The sequence below is a fragment of the Mytilus galloprovincialis genome, chromosome 10 (assembly GCF_965363235.1).
Source record: "Mytilus galloprovincialis chromosome 10, xbMytGall1.hap1.1, whole genome shotgun sequence".
NCBI lineage: Eukaryota > Metazoa > Mollusca > Bivalvia > Mytilida > Mytilidae > Mytilus > Mytilus galloprovincialis.
The window spans coordinates 36,585,242-36,606,213 of record NC_134847.1 but is presented as its reverse complement, the minus strand read 5'-3'; the positions used below and the strand labels follow the sequence as shown (position 1 = coordinate 36,606,213).

The 20,972-nt window shown below is 31.1% G+C and overlaps 1 protein-coding gene across 3 annotated transcripts; it reads right to left on the bottom strand.

Annotated features, from left to right (window-relative positions):
* Nucleotides 1-3,473: 3,473 nt before the first annotated feature.
* Nucleotides 3,474-20,944, bottom strand: LOC143047474 (E3 ubiquitin-protein ligase Mdm2-like). Of its 3 annotated transcripts, none has more exons than XM_076220532.1 (11): nucleotides 20,860-20,944; nucleotides 19,909-19,955; nucleotides 15,699-15,890; nucleotides 14,283-14,357; nucleotides 12,823-12,956; nucleotides 11,911-12,022; nucleotides 9,257-9,383; nucleotides 8,940-8,992; nucleotides 8,093-8,305; nucleotides 6,801-6,881; nucleotides 3,474-5,327 (listed from the first exon to the last, which is right to left on the bottom strand). In XM_076220532.1, exons 2-11 carry the CDS (start codon nucleotides 19,939-19,941, stop codon nucleotides 4,617-4,619), a joined length of 1,731 nt encoding a protein of 576 aa, XP_076076647.1. In that variant the 5' UTR covers nucleotides 19,942-19,955; nucleotides 20,860-20,944; the 3' UTR covers nucleotides 3,474-4,616. The 3 variants fall into 3 exon arrangements, with proteins under 3 accessions (XP_076076647.1, XP_076076645.1, XP_076076646.1); XM_076220530.1 differs by lacking the exon at nucleotides 20,860-20,944 and adding an exon at nucleotides 20,454-20,589; XM_076220531.1 differs by lacking the exons at nucleotides 19,909-19,955; nucleotides 20,860-20,944 and adding an exon at nucleotides 19,620-19,790.
* Between the last annotated feature and the right edge of the window lie 28 nt (nucleotides 20,945-20,972).

Below are 20,972 nucleotides of genomic sequence, written 5' to 3'. Positions count from 1 at the left end.
GTTCTCTAAAAGAAGTCATTTGTATGCATTTCTCATAGGGTCCTATATTAAACTAAGTCCCCCGCTGGCGGCCATCTTGGATGATGGATCGGCTACAAAGTAACAACACTTGGTCAGCACCTCATAAGGAACATTCATGCAATGTTTGGTTTTATTCCATTCAGTGGTTCTCTAAAAGAAGTCATTTGTATGCATTTCTCATAGGGTCCTATATTAAACTAAGTCCCCTGCTGGCGGCCATCTTGGATGATGGATCGTCTATAAAGTAATAACACTTGGTAAGCACCTCATAAGGAACATTCATGCCATGTTTGGTTTCATTCCATTCAGTAGTTCTCTAGAAGAAGTTTAAAATGTAAAAAGTTAACGATGACGACACTGGACGACAGACGCCAAGTGATGAGAAAAGCTCACTTGGCCCTATGGGCCAGGTGAGCTAATAATATTGGTTAATTGTATATTAATACATAGACAAAGTCAGTATACCATGCATACATGTTATCTCATTGGCACTTGTACCACATCTTCTTTCACATTTGTAAAATTACGGTAATTTTATTTATTAAGACTTTTACATGGAAGTCACAACTACACAACATTTAAGTTATATCCAATAGAAAAGCTGCATATATCAGATTTTAAAAACAGGAAGGCCTAGAGGTATGGACTCAGACCTCAGTAGAGCCAAAAACAGTAAAGTTCAGGAAAACACTTATGGCATTCATTATCACTGAACAAGTATATATTTGTTTAGGGGCCAGCTGAAGGATGCCTCCGTGTGCAGGATTTCTTGCTACATTGAAGACCTGTCCGTGACCATCTGCTGTTGTTTTTCTATGGTCGGGTTGTTGTCTCTTTGACACATTCCCCCTTTCCATTCTCAATTTTACTTACAGACATAGATTTTCACCTCCTTGGATCTGCCCTTATACCATTTAATATCAATGTTTAATAAATAAACCAAAAAAAAAAAAACTATGAAGAGCTGCTGCTACCAGAAAGCTATTTCAGTGAGCAGTAATATAAATACTAACATAACAAAGACAAAGTTTTTTGTATATATCCTTTATTTACGCTGATCTTATTACCAGAGATAATAATTCCATGTAACAGAACTTCTAAATATAATTTCAAATACATAAGTACCCATATCCATTTTTTTTTTAAATTATTTAACTTTCTAAAATGTTTATTCAATCATCAAATATAGTCATTACAAATTTCTAAATCTTGTCATATATATGTAAACCAGTATGAAATCTTTCAAGTTGTGCTATCAGTCATCTTGGTTATTTCAAAACATGGATATGTTTTTAAAAAAACAACTTGTCCATGATGACAGTAGCGGATCCAGGGGGGGGGGGGTTCCGGGGGTGCGCACCCCCCTTTATTTTTGCCGATCAATGCATTTGTATCGGGACATATGTTTTGCACCCCCCTTTGCCCTGGGGGCCCTGGGTTAGCACCCCCCTTTCGAAAATTCCTGCATCCGCCCCTGGATGATGTGCTTCCTTTGAATTGTTGCGAACCATTCTTAATAGTGCAGGCCATGTATTTTCAATACAATACACCAGTTCGACTATCACAAAATTAAACAACTAACTTTTTTTTTACCTAGAAAAACAACATTCACTAACCCAAAAATACATTTGTTTTAAAAGATCAATGGATTTGGTTATAGTATTTAGTGTTAGTAAATACTTGTATCCAAGACAACAAGTGACAACAGGCACTTACTTTATAATGATAACAAACAATAACAGTCTATCACAAACAATAATCTTTTAACATCATTACTGATGTCTTACATGATAGGAGTCAAGCCTGATATATTGTTCTATATAATATTAGAAAATTCCTTTTGAAGACTGTTAGCTTGCCCATGCCTACTGGTATGAAAAAACTCCCAATAGCAGAAACAAACTTACACTCCTGCACTATTACATAATTAAAAGTATTTATTTGTTCAGTAAAACATCACAAATTATTATCATAAAATATGGTTTGCATATTTTATAGAGTTGTTCTAAGACTTGAAGCTATTTAATATGTGGTTTTAGTTGATTTATTCCGTAGTAATTGAAGAATTATTGGTTGTGAACAATAAAAAAAAATCAACAATTCAAATGAATAAAAAAGTTATATAATTATGGAAGAAAACAATATAAAATGGGTTCAACTTTGCAATTTAGGAATAATAGGACCAGGTTCAAGTAAAGGTCCTCCTTACATGCATATGCCTTAAGCATGTTAAGAAAATCATAGGTCCTGAGTAAAACATCAATGTGAAGGATGGGAGAACATGGGACTGGTATAGTAAAGAGAAAACTGGTTACCTCCCAGACAGGATAGGGAATGGACCTCACATTCACACTAATTTGACCTGAGGGCCTACAACAAAAGAAAATTTACACTAGAGGCTTCAAGGAGCCTGTGTCCCTCACCTGATATTTTTATTTTATAATTGATGCATAAACTATAAATAGAACCGTTACACTTTTGCTTTAATTTCAGAGATAAAAGCCAAAACCTGAATTTTACCCCTATGTTCTATTTTTAGAGATGTCTGCCATTTTGGTCAGCAGGCAGTGTAACTAGACACATTTTTAAAACTAGATAACCTAATGATGATTGTGACCAAGTTTGGTAAATTGGACTCAGTAGTTTCAGAGAAGATATTTGAAAGATTACAAAAATTTATGTAAATTTACTTTAAAGGACAATAACTCCTTAAGGAGTCGATTGAACATTATGGTCATGTTGACTTATTTGTAGAACAATATTACTGTTTACAGTTTATTACTATCTATGATTAAATTCTGGATAACCAAAAACTGCAAAATTTCCTAAAATATTGCCAATTGAGGAGCAGCAACCGAACAACGGTCCGAAAATTTCAGGGCAGATAGATCTTGAACTAATAAACAATTTTATCCAGATTTACTCTAAATGCTATGGTCTCAAAGATATAAGCCAAAATCTACATTTAACCCCTATGTTCTGTTTTTAGCTATGGCGGCCATCTTGGTTGGTTGTCTGGGTTTAACATATTTTAAACAAGATACCCCAATGATGATGGTGGCCAAGTTTGGCTAAATTTGGCCCAGTTGTTTCTCAGGAGAAGATTTGTGTAAAAGTTATCGGACAATGGACACACTGTGTTGAGAAAAGCTCACTTGGCCCTGTGGGCCAGGCGATCTAAAATGGGATTTCTTCCACTTTGATTTGGATATTTGATGCCTTTGTTGGTTTTTAGGAAACAAATGACAGAAAATAAAGTGTTTAAAAGTTTCTTAATTCTAGAAGCTGTTATAATGATCCTTATTTTTAACATCAAAAGATCTAAATTGCCTCCCTTACACCACTGTAGAAAGGTTGAAAATTAGTTGGTTTACATTTAAAACTGTCCACCATAAACTTGTTTTGCCCTGCAATATAAGGCAGAATGTCAAGGAACAGGAAATGCTACTTAATTTTTGTACATTTTGTTGATTCTACTTTTGAACTTCACTAGTATGAAAAATGCATTGCAAATAATTGAGATTGCCACCAAAAGTGTTATTCTATTTTTAAATATTTGGGTTAGTTTAGACATTTTAACAACTCGTTTTACAGTTTTGCTTTAAATTTTTTCTTCGTCAAAATCAAACATTTGCAATTGCTTTCATTCTGATTCAATGTTTTATAGTAAAATGAGAATAAATGTTTTGAGGTTACTTTTTGGAAGATTTTGTTTTAAATTATGCAATAAATAATACTTAAAAATTGTTAACTTGCACATCAAACTTTGAAATTGATGAGGGTACATATATCTGTGCAAATATTTATTAAATGAAAATTTTAATGGTAGAAATTGTGAATTATAGAATATCCAATGCTGAATGATTTGTCTATGCAGTAATTGGAGAACACATTAACATAAATAATATGACAATTATGAATCAAATTAATGTTTTAATCATGTGGTAATTGACAGAGATTGCTAAAAATGTGATCCAATAATAGCTGCCATGTGAAGACACAAAAATAAATATGATTAGAACTTAAATTAAATAACAGTACATAAAAATAAGTAATACAAGCCAGTGAAACACAAACATAATAAATATGTGAGTAATAAGGTAAATAAAAATATAGATTTACATATACATACAATGACATAATTTGATTGATAAAAAAAAAAAAATGCTGAGATTTTAACAATGCACTACAATATGCTTAAACATCTAACCATACTTTATCATAGACTCTAAGGGCCATTCAAAACCAATGCAATGGACTCTTCTGAAATTAAATTGGCTTAGACAATTGTCTAATTTAGATATAGATTTGTTTAATAGTTTGAAAATTCCATTATAAAAAAATTATTGCTTTAATGAATATAAAAAATATCTCAGGAAGGTTGTTTCCAATGCCTTAATATATTGAAAATCTGAAAGTTTTTTAATCATTTAATTGGCAAGTTCACTATAAGCCTATGAAACAGATAATAATTCAAATAAAGGCAAAGTTTCTATGATAATTTGTATAAGTGATCACTAGTATTGATAATTCAGTCATGGCAGTGCAATTTACAAAACAAATTACAATATGGCCAGTAAAAAGTATAAAAGTATTTAAGCAAAATAGTTTTTAATGACCTTTTGAATAGGTCGTCTACAAAGGGGGCATGGTTTTGCAAGTCTTTTCAGTCGCTTGGCACATCTATAACAGCAGACTTGATGTCCAGTGCAGCCATGAATAATGCTGGCAGTTTTAGGCCGGCTGTAACAAATACAGCACAGACCGAGTTGTGATTGAGAATTTCCCGTTTCCTTTATGCTTGAACTTTTCTCAAGCTTCAAATCTTTTTGAGGTTTGTCCGGTTTATCTATTTTTTTGGATATTGTCTCTTCATCTTTATCTTTTGCAGATGTTGTAGTTTGAAAGTTTAACAAAGTTCTATACGATCCTAACATGGAAGAATTTTCTATCAGTGACGAATATGATTTCAGTTTATTTTCAGCTAAATTTTCTTGACTAGATTGCTGACTGGACACAGTGCTAATTCCAGAGTCCTCTTCATCAACTATTAAATCTTTGTCAGATTCCAATTCTATTGACGTAAGACGGTCTCTTGAAGAACGACGTTGGATTTTTGAAGGGATGTGAGATATGTCACTACATTCAGAAGAAGATAAAAGTGCCTGATCTTTCGAGTTCATTTTTTCAAAACGTCTCTTTCGTGTAGTCTCGGGTAACCAGTTTGGACGTACTTTTTTACAATGTCCGCAGTGACCATGTAAAGGAGAATTTTTCGTATCACACTCTGTACACGTCCATTTATCCTGTAATTAGAAGATTTTGTCATGATATTTCAACAATATTTTTCTCAGAGTTCTGTATTTTTGTGATTTTACTTTTTTTTTTTTAAAAAGGCACACAATATTGATTTAATTTAGTGTCCCATAACCCAACCACACTTTTGCAACTGTTCCAAGTCAGGAGCCTCTGGCCTTTGTTAGTCTTGTATCATTTTTAATTTTTGTTTCTTGTGTTTAATTCAGACTTAAGTATGATACCATTACCACTGAACTAGTATACATATTTGTTAAGGGGCCAGCTTAAGTACTCCTGGTGTTGGAGTTTCTCGCTGCATTGAAGACCCATTGATGGCCTTTGGCTGTTGTCTACTCTATGGTTGGGTTGTTGTCTCTTTGACACATTCCCCATTTTCATTCTCAATTTTTCTTAATCATACACTTTAAAATTTAACATGAAATCTTTGGGATATTAATTAAGTTAAAATATGACTGAATACTGTGAATTCAGAAATTATTGCGTGCATTTATTTTTGCAATTTTTGTCATTTTTGACTAAAATGCAATTTTGATAACTCTGACGCATTTTTCGCAATAATAAAAACATTGCAATAATTTCTGAATTTACAGTACTTGCTTTGGAAATACTGACAAATGAAAGACCCACAACAGACAATCTTAACACTTTATGCCACCACTTTTTATTTCTAATCCATCCATATACTTTTTAAGGTGGTACCTAACACTACAGGGAGATGATTCTGTAAAATCAGCAGAATGTTTTAATGACATTGTGTTGTTAAGGGAATACTAAGCTTCTAATTGATCAAAATAAGTGTTTGTCAAACTGCTATATAACCAGTGTATAACCAGTGTATTTTTTCTGATTAAACGGTTGGTTCAAATTTTTTGAAATTTTTATATTTTTGTCAAAGAGTAAAAGTAAATATTTTGTCAAGATTTTAAGAAAATTAAACGAGCCAAATTAATTTTAGTTAAGGTGTTGTGTACCACCTTAAATGTTTTAATAATAAATGAACAAATTTGTTTTCTGTAAAGTTTCATATCAATATAAAATATAAAATTCAGATCAAGGGATAAATCATAGTTTTTAGCTATATTTATATTTTTTGAGTGCTGTGAAAATAATATTTCTCTTCACTAGTGAAATATACGTTTTCAGAAAAGGACTGGTCGAAATTTAATTATGAACATAATCTTGATTTCTTTGTTATTTCCTATTGCGACGTCCTGAAAAAATGCAAACAAACCTCATGATGTGACGTTTATATCTACAAAAATTTTTATAAAGAAAGGAAAAAGAAACAATTAGACAATCAGAGCCCTGATCTCTATAACCCTTGTATTACCATATGTTTCTACTCTTAACAATTAAATTTAAATATTTAAAAAGCTCAGCAAGCCCTGTGCTTTAAATATAAAAATGTAACTGTCTCGAGTGGAGAAATATTGTTTATCCAATATCTAACATTAACTTACCCCATCTGATAATTCTGAATCACTTGAATCAGAATCACCCCAGAATTCCATATCACTATCACCACATATTATCACTACATTCTGAAAAGTAAGAAAACAAATTCACTTGCTGATATTTTTAGGAAAATACATATGCAATATATGCCTAATTCAATGATTTTGCTTGAAACACATTCAAAGGGAGATAATTCATAAATAAATTCTACACCGCTCCAATTTTGTCAAGGTACAACTTATTTAATATAATCAATTAGAATTCAATGGTGTTTTAAAGACACACAATATCAATATTCTTTCCTAACGAAATACTGTAAATTCATTTATTTTCGTGGGTACCAATTTTTTGTACAAGAATGAAAACTTGTATTTTCATAGACATTTAATTTCGTGGTTTTGCCAAAGTTTGCATACAATCTCATGGAAAATTTCTAATTCGTTGAAGATTTAAATTTGTGGTTCACCAGTACTCACTAAATCCACGAAAATTGGTAGCCAACAAATAATAATGAATCCACAGTACAGTGTGTGATTGTATCTGTTTGATGGCCAAAAGGAACTTCAATGACCCTTTGAAAGCTTACAGGCAATAGTTTTAAACTTTAAAGCTGTGGTGAGTCCCATATTACTGTGTTGAAATATAATAGAACTTTCTGAATACCACAATGTAAAATTGGCCAGGAGAGAACACCGCACTTAAAATATCTTTTATGTTTGTGTTGATCATTTCTTAGATATTTCCTAAGCTTCTACAAAGGTATATTATTTCCTGATTATTTCCATTCTATGTAAAAAGAGATGACGTCGTATGAGTGCCAATGAGACAACTCTCCATCCAAGTCACATTTTTAACAGTTTTCAATACAGAGCATTGGCTCATACCAAACAGCAAGCTAAAAAGGGCCCCAAAAATGACATGTGTAAAACCAAATAAACGGGGAAACCAACTGTCTAATCAATATAAAACACAAAAAACGAGAATCATTTATGAACCACATCAACAAACAACAACTACTGAACAACAAATTCCTTTTTGACAACTATTACAAACACATTACTGATCTCTAAGGAGCATCTTAAGATCTAGTATACAGGGAAAATGCAAAATTTTTAAAAAGGGTAACAAATTATAGATAATCATTCTAAATCATTACTTTATGAACTTTAAGTTTAGTGAAGCTAGTGATATACATGATATATAAGATTTTGAAAGGGACAGACCCTTTCATAATCTTATATATCACTAGCTCATGACTTAAAGACTAAGTGATGCAAGTTAACTTCGTAAAACTTACAGTATCTGAGATTCCTGATACACTGGCTGTGCTGGATATGATATCATCCTCATCTGAACAGACTTCATACTCGAATGAGATTCTGTCAGCATCAACCTCTACAGATATAACATCCTCAGTACCATTGGTTCCAACCTCTACATCTATAACATCATCATCATTGTCAGCATCTAGCTCGATGGCTATTATATCTGGTTCAGAATTGTCCCTTTCCTATAATTGAATATAAACTAGTTTAATTTGTTTTCTCCGCTAAATATGTTTCATAAGGTTAAATGTGTCAGTGTTTTTTTCTTAGCAGTTCTTATTTTTTTGTGGATGAATATGGGAATGTTAACTTTCAGCCAGAATGAAAAATTACGGTATTAACAATGATTTATGGTTTACCTAACAACTCTGTATTGTTAAAGGGTTTAGTCTGAAAAGACCTACCTCAAAAGAATGCTTTCAAGTTATAGCTTTTAACAACAAACATTTGTGTTGAAGGCCATTAACGTTGACCTTTTACACATTGTTACTTGGATGTAAAAGAGTTTTCTCATTGGCATTCATACCAAATCTTCTTATTTCGGTAAACTGCAATGTTTCATTTTTTTATTCATCTGCTGGACAGTTGAATATGTTTAAATCTAGTAGTTTATTTCAAGAAAAGGAGGGGGATGTGTCCATAGGGCACAGATGATACTCCCACTTGCATATAATTTTATAAAGAATCATTACTCAAGATTTGGATTAAACAAGTTTGACTGCACATATATTATCACGATTGTCTCAACTATCAGTAAATTTATCTTTCTATTTACATATCATTTAAACAGAAACATGTAAATTTGTGATTTTTACTTACAGAAACCCATCTATGTCTTCCTCTACCAGTAGATGCAGATAACAAATTTTGTGCTAAAATGGATAGAAATACTGTTAATAAAAATAATAAGTCTACTTTAAAACAAGGATGCAGATGCTGTCATGCTAAACAAACCAAGCTCAATGTAGACGACATCTTGCCAATGCTGAAACATGCCAAAAGCTTATCAAATTTGTATCAACATGTCACTTTGAGCTGTTGCCAACTTAATAATTTTTTTTAATACAAAACTATTATTACAATGCATATATAGTCTTTTTTTTCATAATACATAAATATATTCTTTACATGTTTACCTCTGTGAGTACTCATGTCTGATGTTTGACCGTGGGAATTATTCTGTCCTTTCTGCTGTTCCCCTGTCTGTGTACTGGGACTATGTACGAGTATGTCTATCAACTTTGGACAAGAAACAGTCACTATCTGAAAATGAACACAATTTTTTTTCATAAAATTCTGATGAGAATAACCATGATAACTAATTTAAGAGTGTGGAAACTAAACAAGAGGCTCTCAAGAGCCTGAATCGCTCACCTTAATTCTTTTGGTTAAATCTCTCATCAATGATTATTTTGGCTTTTCAATTTATTTAAATGTTTTTTGGATCGTCCTATTTTCTTCAAAAGCCAAAAAAAATAATCATTTTCTCCTATGTTCTATTTTAGCCATAGGAGCTATGTTTCTTGACATACAAGGAAATAAAATATAAAATTTATACTAAATACTCTGAAACTCATTTAGCCTAAGTTTGGCTGAAATTGATACAGCAGTTTCAAAGGAGAAGATTTTTTAAAGTAAGTCAACATGATGAACAAATTGTGAAAAAAGTCTTTAAAGGGCAATAACTCCTTAAGGGGTCAATTGACAATTTTGGTCAATTTGACTTAATTGAAGATCTTACTTTGCTGAACATTATTGCTGTTTACAGTTTATTTCTATCTATAATTATATTCAAGATAATAAACAAAAACAGCAAAATTTCCTTAAAATTATCAATTCAGGGGCAGCAACCCAACAACAGGTTGTCTGATTCATCTGAAAATTTCAGGGCAGATAGATCTTGACCTGATAAACAATATTGCCCAACGTCAGATTTGCTCTAAATGCTTTGGTTTTTGAGTTATAAGCCAAAAACTGCATTTGACCCCTATGTTCTATTTTTAGCAATGGCGACCATGTTTGTTGATAGATCATAACTTCGGATACAATTTACAAACTAGATATCCTAAGGAACATTCAGTTAAAGTTTGGAAGTATTTGGCCCAGTAGTTTCAGAGGAGAAGATTTTTGTAAAAGATTACTAAGATTTACGAAAAATGGTTAAAAATTGACTATAAAGGGCAATAACTCCTAAAGGTGTCAACTGACCATTTCCGTCATGTTGACTTATTTGTAAATCTTACTTTGCTGAACATTATTGCTGTTTACAGTTTATCTCTATCTATAATAATATTCAAGATAATAACCAAAAAACAGCAAAATTTCTTTAAAATTACCAATTCAGGGGCAGTAACCCAACAACAGGTTGTCTGATTCATCTGAAAATTTCAGGGCAGATAGATCTTGACCTGATAAACAACATTATCCCATGTCAGATTTGCTCTAAATGCTTTGGTTTTTGAGTTATAAGCCAAAAACTGCATTTGACCCCTATGTTCTATTTTTAGCAATGGCGACCATGTTTGTTGATAGATTACAACTTCGGATATAATTTACAAATTAGATACCCTAAGGTACATTCAGTTAAAGTTTGGAAGTATTTGGCCCAGTAGTTTCAGAGGAGAAGATTTTTGTAAAAGATTACTAAGATTTACGAAAAATGGTTAAAAATTGACTATAAAGGGCAATAACTCCTAAAGGGGTCAACTGACCATTTCCGTCATGTTGACTTATTTGTAAATCTTACTTTGCTGAACATTATTCCTGTTTACAGTTTATCTCTATCTATAATAATATTCAAGATAATAACCAAAAACAGCAAAATTTCCTTAAAATTACCAATTCAGGGGCAGCAACCCAACAACGGGTTGTCTGATTCATCTGAAAATTTCAGGGCAGATAGATCTTGACCTGATAAACAATATAACCCCATGTCAGATTTGCTCTAAATGCTTTGGTTTTTGAGTTATAAGCCAAAAACTGCATTTGACCCCTATGTTCTATTTTTAGCAATGGCGACCATGTTTGTTGATAGATCAAAACTTCGGATACAATTTATAAATTAGATACCCTAAGGAACATTCAGTTAAAGTTTGAAAGTATTTGGCACAGTAGTTTCAGAGGAGAAGATTCTTGAAATAGTTTACGACGACAGACGACGACAGACGACGGACGACAGACGACGGACGACGACCGACGCCAAGTGATGGCATAAGCTCACTTGTCCCTTCGGAACAGGTGAGCTAAAAAGTTAGCAATTTTCCAAGTTTTAAAGGGGCATTACTCTAGAACAGCACTGATCATGCTGATTCACTGGCCAAATCTATCAACATAATGTGATTAAAAGCATTAAGTATGAGTTTCATAAAATTTGGATGTGGAAACTGAACATTTTGCAATTTTCCAAGTTATCAAGTGGCATTACTCAAGAAACTATTAGTGACATACCACCAAAACTGATTCTATAAATACTGTAATTATTGTGACATTTTTATAATTGCAAAAAATGCAATAGGGTTATAATAATGCAATAATCGTATTTTTTTTCACATTTAGAATTTTTTTATGAATCAAACAGGATTTTTCTGACCATCGCAAAAATTAAAATCGCATTTTAGTCTAAAATGAAATAATCACAATAATAAATGCATGCAATAATTTCTGAATTTACAGTACTTGATTTTACCATTGCCTACAATGGGAACATGAACAAAATTATACATATTTTAATTTGCCACAGACATAGAATTAAAACAATCTGAAGATCCCTAGTTAAAGATAAAATAATTACCCTTTTTTCTTGATTTGATGAATTACTTCTTTTCTTTGGTTTCGCGACTAATTGTTCTTTCTTAACTGTACATGAGTCAGGTAATTGGTAGCAGTTGGCATCTATCAATTTCCTGAAAATAAAAGACAAATGTAAATTTTAAAGCATAACAGAGATTAGTGAATTATTTTATAGTTCTCATTTCAGGACTTTTACACCTTGATAGGTAGTGTAAGTTTTGCTCATTGGTAAAGACCTTATAGTTCCTAACTTCTACTTCATTTAGTCTTTGGTGGAGAGTAGTCTCATTAGCAATAATACCACATGCTCTTTTTTTTTTTTTAATTTGTGAGTTAAGATAAAGATGATAGATCAGTCAGCATGGTTTGTATTCAAATCCATTGAACAAGTTGACAGATGCACAATCATGTTGGGCATACATTGCATAACAGTAAATATGGTAAAGCCAAAATAAAATATGTGAGATTAATTTGGTATGCTCTTATCCCAATGCAAAGCATGTTAATAAATTTAGATCTCTGACTTTGCTCTGTTAGAACTGTTAATTTTGAAAACACCTAAACAGGGTCACCTCCATATGAACTTAGATGGAGAGTTGTCTCATTGGCACTCAAACAACTGCTTGTTATTTTTACTTCACATATTTTTTTTTAAATGTTTTTGTAGCCAATCATTTCAAGTGACATGCTGTTGCTTCAATTTTCACGTTTTTCTCTTCCAAACACAGATCAACAAAAATGTACACCTTTATAGTAAGTAAGTGTTTATTACTTCTTATGCTTAACAACATAACAATAATAAACAGCAAATTAGCATCAATATTGTTTCAACCAAAATACACAGCTATCAAATTTTTTTATAGGGGACTCTAAAATTTGGCAAAGCATCAATGGTATATAGATTAAAACTTACGTTGCTTCTGTGAAGGTAAACTTATCAACTCCAAATACTTTTCCCAGAGGATCTGTTTTACAGAAAACTATACTAGGATCATTTGGATTATACAACTGTCTGCTACCAATGTAATCCTTCAGATAACTACAGACCTTCAATTAATAGATTAACAGGTTGTAATTACTACAGCATATTCAAAATAAATAACATCACAATTAAAAGATCGATACTGTAGATTTCAGAATTCAATGCATGGTATTGAGAAAGAAAATTGTGAATGTGTCAAGGAGACAACAATCTGACCAAAGGGCAGAAAACAGCGGATGGCCACCAATGGGTCTTCAACACAGAGAGTAAATGTAAATAATAAGCTAATTAATGGTAGGCATGTCTGATCAATTTTCATTAATTTGATTGCAAAAAATTTTGTGATGGAAAATCACTACTGAAATTATGAATGCGAGTTTTTGATACATGTATATCAAACCTGAAATGGTTGCGTTTTTAGTCCCCTACTGAGGAAGATGAAGGGGACGTTAGGTTTGCACTCTGTCTGTCTGTCCATCTGTCAGTCGGACAAACGAGTTTTCCACTTTTTTTTTCGTGATTGAAGAAATTCATGACAAGTTACAGGTCAAGTTCAATTATCATGATTTTAGCTTATCTCCTTGTTCAGTTAAAGCCCTTTCTCTAAAATTATTTTTTTTACAAAATACTTATTAATTACTAGATTTCTGTTCAAAGGGAAATAACTCATTTTTTAAAAATATTATTGAAAGATATTTTTATTAATGATAAGTGAAATTTGGATTTGTTCCCTTTTCTTTGGTAAATTGTTCGAAGAATTTAGTGGAAGGTTTGTTTGTTATTGATTTTCTGAATGCTATATATTAAAAAAAAAAATTGGATGAAAATTGAAGTGAACTCTTTCATTGTCAATTAGATAATAACCTATTTTTGATAGAGCCATTAAAGGATATATTTAATTTTAGTCCAAATAATTATGATGTCTTGGAAGGGTATTTTAAATTTTTCCTTTGACGCCTTCCTGCATCGATGTAAGGCATCAAAGAATGGTCTTTGGACATAAAAAATCCCTTAATAATCAGTTTTCAACAGTTTTTTTTTGTCATAATTGAAGATATTTACTTAATATATTTATATAGTTAAATACACTATGATGTTCTAGATCAAGTTTGAATTTTATTCCATAACAATGAATTTTTAACCAGTAGTGGACTATGTATTGCCATGCAATACTCTTAGAGTGCTTGTTCACAATAATAAAAGCATGAAAATATACTTCTTTATTTTACCATGCATTTACAATATTCAAATATGTTGAATGCAAGAATTTGATGAAGATAAAATCACTTCTGAAAATATGAATGAGAGCTTTATTGCAAAACCTGATGCTGTGCAGTTTTGGCATTAATAATAAACATGGTGATCATTTCTGAATTCAGAGAATTCCTTACCTCTTTTCTAGTTAACACTTCCCATGATGCTCCTACTTGTTTAAGGAGGTCAAGAAATTCACGTCTGGGTCTAACCTACAAATATAAGACAAACATTAATTGTGATATTTGCTTTCAATACAATTCTCATGTTTACAAGTTCTACTATCTGACTATAAATAGATAAAGATTACAAATTGGCAAATATCCAGAAAACATAATTCCCTTTTCTAGAGTAGGTGAGGCAAACAAATCTCCAACGTTTTAAAGAAGGCAGTGGCTATTCGTCCGGCTAGCCGGACAAATAGTCAAAAATGTCTATTTATCCGGCAAGCCGGACAAATAGCATTTTAACGGTTTTTCGCTATTTGTCCGGCCAAAAAAATAACGATGAAGATATAGCATTGTGTTTTGAAGATTTTAAATAAAGCACGAGTTGTTTTAAAATAATTATATTGTCTAACATCGTTTTATGAAAAAGAACTCAATCTAATTTAAAAAAAAAACAAAAAAAAACAAAAAAAAATATACATTTGATTCAGATTTTTTTATTCTAATATTCTAAAGGAATTAGGGGGGGGGGGGGATTCTCTCTTTTGTAGTTCTGCCTATGGATTTCTTGTAAGGTAAATAGTCGGGCCAATCATTATTGGCTTTATCTATGATTCCAAAAGATCCTGAATTTATTGTTTCTGTGAAGTTTGGTTAAAGTAAGGTCCCCATATGATTATGCATGATTTTTCATTTAAATTGTTCGGCGATTTTTAATTCATAGGAAATTAGAGAAAAGGACAGGAACGTGTAACCTGTCCCCAAAAGTAGGATTGTGTTTTCGATAAGATAGTTTTAGAATAAAAAATGTGTATTTAGATACAACAGAAAAAAAGGGGGTACTCCAACCCGGATGTCTTATTCCCAGTCAAGGCATATCAGTATGTTCATATATCTCCGATGTAGTATAACTTGAAAATAATGCATCCAAGCAAGTTTGATATAGTATTTTTTTCCGAATGCGTTTTGTCTCCATAAGCATGATAAGGTAAATGGAGTTAAATCATCAATTTGACTTTGATTTCAGGCTTATTCCTCACAGTTAACATGTACGCGCTATTGTTCTGGAATCACTCATATATATTCATTTGTTTAAAGCAATCACATTCTCTCTGGTTTTCTCTATGACATCTTTAGATATAAATCACGATCTCCAATTCTCAAAACGTCCATTGCATACGCGCGTGTGTTATCCGACACCGCATGTGTTATCCGACACCTCATCCGGGACACTTTCCGCGTCACATGACACTTTTATTGATATTGAAGATTTGCGCATCCGCAGACGGATGGCCGGACGAATAGAGATTTTTAACTATTCGTCCGGCTAGCCGGACGAATAGACACTCCGTTTAAAGAAACTACCAACACTTTCTGATAACTTACCATAGGATAATTGACTTCACATTCTTCAGTTGTTATGTAATGGGACTCTGTGAGTTGCTTCAAAGTAGATACATGTACATTTGATCCTGCAGGTGTGCTGTATGTATAAGGAGGCTGTTGTACAATTAGATTTGGATTATTGCACATGTTTAATTGGCTTGATGTTACTTGACCATTCACAGTGTAATTGTGCTGAAATTAAAAAAAAATATGAAAACATCTAAATTGAATTAATTTAAGCATTTAAATCGGGTCTCACTTATTAGCGACAAGAAGCGTCAAGAAGTGACAAAAAGCGACAAGAAGCTATTTAGCGAAAAGAAAACATTTTATTTTTTATTAAATAAATGTGAAATTAATATACGGGCAATGAATTGATAATTTTTATTATTATATATTGATAGATGAAGAAATTAAACATTTATGAGGAAGGGATTGTGTAGTTTTATTATTATATATATTGATAGATGAAGAAATTAAACATTTATGATGAAGGGATTGTGTAGTTTTATTATTAAATATATTGATAGATGAAGAAATTAAACATTTATGAGGAAGGGATTGTGTAGTTTTATTATTATATATATATTGATAGATGAAGAAATTAAACATTTGTGAGGAAGGGATTGTGTAGTTTATTATTATATATATTGATAGATGAAGAAATTAAACATTGAGGAAGGGATTGTGTAGTTTTATTATTATATATATTGATAGATGAAGAAATTAAACATTTGCGAGGAAGGGATTGTGTAGTTTTATTATTATATATATTGATAGATGAAGAAATTAAACATTTATGAGGAAGGGATTGTGTAGTTTTATTATTATATATATTGATAGATGAAGAAATTAAACATTTGTGAGGAAGGGATTGTGTAGTTTTATTATTATATATATTGATAGATGAAGAAATTAAACATTTGTGAGGAAGGGATTGTGTAGTTTTATTATTATATATATTGATAGATGAAGAAATTAAACATTTGTGAGGAAGGGATTGTGTAGTTTTATTATTTATTATATAAATAGAAGAAGAAATTAAACATTTGCACAGAAATGCACACGATATAAAATGAAAATAAAAACAAAATTCCTTTGAATGATTTATTAAAACAAAAACATGAAATATAATTTTCTTTCTAACTATATAATTCATTTTTCCTGATAGGACCAACGTTAGCTGTGGCTTCGTCCTAAGGTAATAAACGATGTAGAACATCAAATGAGATTAACGAGGCGCGTGTCCCTTGTTTTATTGCTACAATAACATCCAATTAACACCTTCAACTTTGTACACGTGTCAGACTATACAATTACACGCGCGTTAGAATATACAATCATTGTAAATAGTGAATACCTATTGAAAACTCAAGATTGTTATTAATTTCCTTTAATCTTCAATCAATATGCATAAACATGATAAATATCGTTAAATGAGGCAATACGTACACTATATAAAATGATGAAAAAGATCACATTTTAATGATGTTTTCCTCTTGTTTGATTTCAGTTCTTTTGTATTTCACAATTTGTGCATGTATTTTCTGGACAATGATGCACACACATAATGCATTTTGCAAGTTTATTATATAATGTACAAATAATTGTATAGTTTTAAAAACAAATTATAATATAAATATATTATTGTTCTAAAACACAAGTAAAAGTAATATCATAATATGACAGGGTAAACGTTTTTACTTGCTGTTATACATAATAAAATATCATTGTCATTAAAATTGTTTTCTTTTTCATATTCTTTTAATATTTATTTGGAATAAGTAATTTTAATAAAAAAAAAACATGTTTTCTTGTCGCTTATATTATTCTTCTTGTTGCTTCTTGACACTTCTTGTCGCTAAAATTCTTCTTGTCGCTAATTAGTGAGACCGTTTAAATCATGTTAATTTTAAACTACAACTTAAAAACATAAGTATTTCTTTTTCATTCATGAAGAGAAAACTGTTTTTGTAGTACATGGCCTTAAACTTATCATATTTTTTTTTGTGCATGTTGTATGGACTTTTGATTCTTTAACATGTTTAAAAATATATAAAAAAAAGATTTTATTAAGAAAACTCATCATTGCTTCCAGCCAAAACTTGGTTCCGACTGGGTATCATGGTTGTCAAGTATCTATAATACTAAAATTACGAGGTCCAATTTGTCAGCCGTCATCGGGTAAAAACGACAAATCAAAGAATTCAACTCTATATATAACTAATATAGGACAATGGTGTAGATTAAAAATTACACCACTCCAGACCCTTTTGTTTCAGCATAATTAATATTGCCAATAATTTACAAGTTCCGGGTCGAATCCGATACCGATACAAATAGTATATTCAGCTATTACCTTATCTGTACGTTACGCATTTGACAGGCGCACCACCAAACGGTGTATTTAGGATTTTGCTATATACACGGGTCATAATCAAAGTACTGACACTACTAAATTCAATCATTGTCAAATTGTTCCCTATTGCATGTATTGTAGTTTTATTCAGCAATCAGCAAGACTTTCTAAGATAACTAATATAGGACAATGCTGTTGATTAAAAAATACTCCATTCCTGGATAGCCAGGACCTTTTGTTTTCCAAATAATTAATATTTCCAATAACTGATAAGTTCCAGGTCGACGGGTTCAAACAGAAAGATTTGAAAGCAGAGAAAACTGTGTATCTTATAATCGACATGACTTATCAGATGACAATACCAATTACTAAAATAAGGCTTAGGCATAGTTATATACTTTAATTCAGTCATGGACCCGCGATATCACGGGTGTGTACTTGTTTCATTATAAGATTTTAAACACAATAATTGATAATGCTTCAATACTGTTACTAAATGTAAATTAACAGATGACCTTGCTTTTTGAATCATTTTATGTCATGTATGTAGAGTCTTGATATACCCTATTAAAAAAAATGAACACTCATTAATGAGAACCTGACATGACTTTTGTTATTAAACAGATGCAAATAGTTTCGTCATAACAAACATTTATAACTGTAAAATTTGGAATTACTTAACAAAAAATATTTCTTTTATCCCATGTACATGTATTATGATGTAAGTGTGGCCAAAGAAAAAGACTTATTGGATTTTTTTAACTTAAATCTTAGTTTTAAGGATCAAGATAAACAAAATGTTTTTTTTCTATATAAATATAACTTCAGCCTACACATTAATCATTTACATAATATTTTTACAATGTACATAACTTTTTATTTAAAAGAACAAATCTGTATTAAAAAGATTTTCATTCATCCTCCATACTGCATGTACTGGATGACTGGTTGTCTAATAAAATACATTATATTCACTGGGTACTAATATTTGTGAATATAGGGTAAACAACCAATTACTGGTTAACAACATTTATTTTTGTAAATTTATTATAATAGGATTGTATGCTATGCATGCAGAATTCGTTAAAAAGACAAATCAAGTATGCATGAAAATATATACTGACAAGATTAGAATGAATTCACAGTCAATGACAGTCATATGCATGACAGTAAAATGTTGTAACAATGCAAATGTTTTCTACACTTCAATAATGACAATTTATGATCAGAAGATGGCCACTTGTTTTTTTTTGTTTTTTGTGAAGGTGGTGGCAGTGTTTTTATTGGGGGAAGTTGGGCATGTTGGGCAATATCATATTATACATGTTATAGTTTTCATTTATTACTAGACACTAACAGTACCCCCTTCTAACCTTTACCCCACCCTACTCACCACCACATGCTGTCCTGATTTGTGATTATTTATTTAATATATATCATACATGTACATACAATCAATATACATGTATGCCAACTCTTTCATACATGTACATATCTCTCTCAGCTGGAAAATGAACAAAAAATATGCCACAGTCAAAATAATTGTTCTGCAGTTTCCTTACCTCAATCAGAAATTGTTTTCCTATGTAAATTTCCATGGCACTTTGAATTCTCTCTACACTTTAATACATCTTATTTACAGGATACTAAATGCATAACTGATTATGGTGCAATTGCTTACTAGATTCGCATGCGTACTCCAATGCTTTTAATTTTGTTATGTACAGCTGTATGTACTTAATCTGTAAGGATTTCATCATCACTATAAATAGGGAAGATAACTCTACAGGAAAACAAAGTAAAAAAAAAAATGATCAAATTAATCATGTGTGTAACCTGTTTTATTTTTACCTTGTCATGATCTGTTTGGTCTGTCATGGACATTTTCTGTGAAATACCTGTAAAATAAATTACTATGCAGGTCAACTGGTCAAAGGGGTCATCAGCAGGTCCATCAATTTAATTTTTAATTAAATTTGGCTAATCCCTGAAAGGTCAAAGGTCTTTCCTTAGAAATTCAAGGTTGTTCAATATTTTTTTTGAAATGTTTATATCATTTTCACATGTCATGGATTTTAAATTTTAAATAAAAGCTACTTGTAAACTAACAGTTCCATACATTTCACTAAAACCTTGATCACAACCTTGGAATTATAAGTTAATTAGTTGTGGAGTAAGGGTATAAATGCATAGCTATCTATTCTATACTTCCTGTGTTATATTACTCACAGAGAAATACAATTTGAAAAAAGATAAAAAGTATAAACATATATAGTAAATGTTATTTAAACAGTATAAGAAATTTCTAACTTACAACATGTACAATGTTCAAATTATATATTTTTTTCTCAATATTTATAAAGACAGAACATTTTAAATTTATATATAAACTGTACCTGTCATTTTCATTTCTTTTGATTCACAAATCCAATTCAAAAAAATAATGTATAAGTAACATATATCATGTATATATTAATATTAAATAAAGCACACAAAAAAAAATGCTTCTGTTGTCCAAGGGATCATTCCGTGAAATGGGGTTTACATAATATTTATTGTTAAACATATGGTACAAGTGACAACAGATGGCATCATGTTTAATTTAAAGTCATGTCATGATCAGATAAGGAGAAACGTGTCTGGGCAAGAGACAATCGTACAAAGTAAAGACTATATAAAGTAAAAAAAATCTGTTTTTATCGGCATATAGAGACATCTCTTAGTTTTAAAAATTGCTATTTTTCATTTAGTTTATGAAGGTCATATATTATAAAATATGTTTACTGTAACTCGTTAGCATACTTCATTCGATTGCAGTGGTGAATCTAAGATTTTTGTCAAGTTTTCCTAAACGTGTTTCGACATGTTTACCATTTTCCAGCATGTGCTTCCGGTTTACTATATTTAGAATTTTC

Bases quoted from the DNA above. Each gene is read 5' to 3' on its own strand.
- LOC143047474 (XM_076220530.1), bottom strand. The intron at 6,882-8,092 runs GTAAGTTTTACG...CTTACTTTTCAG, and splicing joins TATCAGGAATCTCAGATACT to AATGTAGTGATAATATGTGG. The intron at 5,328-6,800 runs GTAAGTTAATGT...TTCTAATTACAG, and splicing joins ATTCAGAATTATCAGATGGG to GATAAATGGACGTGTACAGA.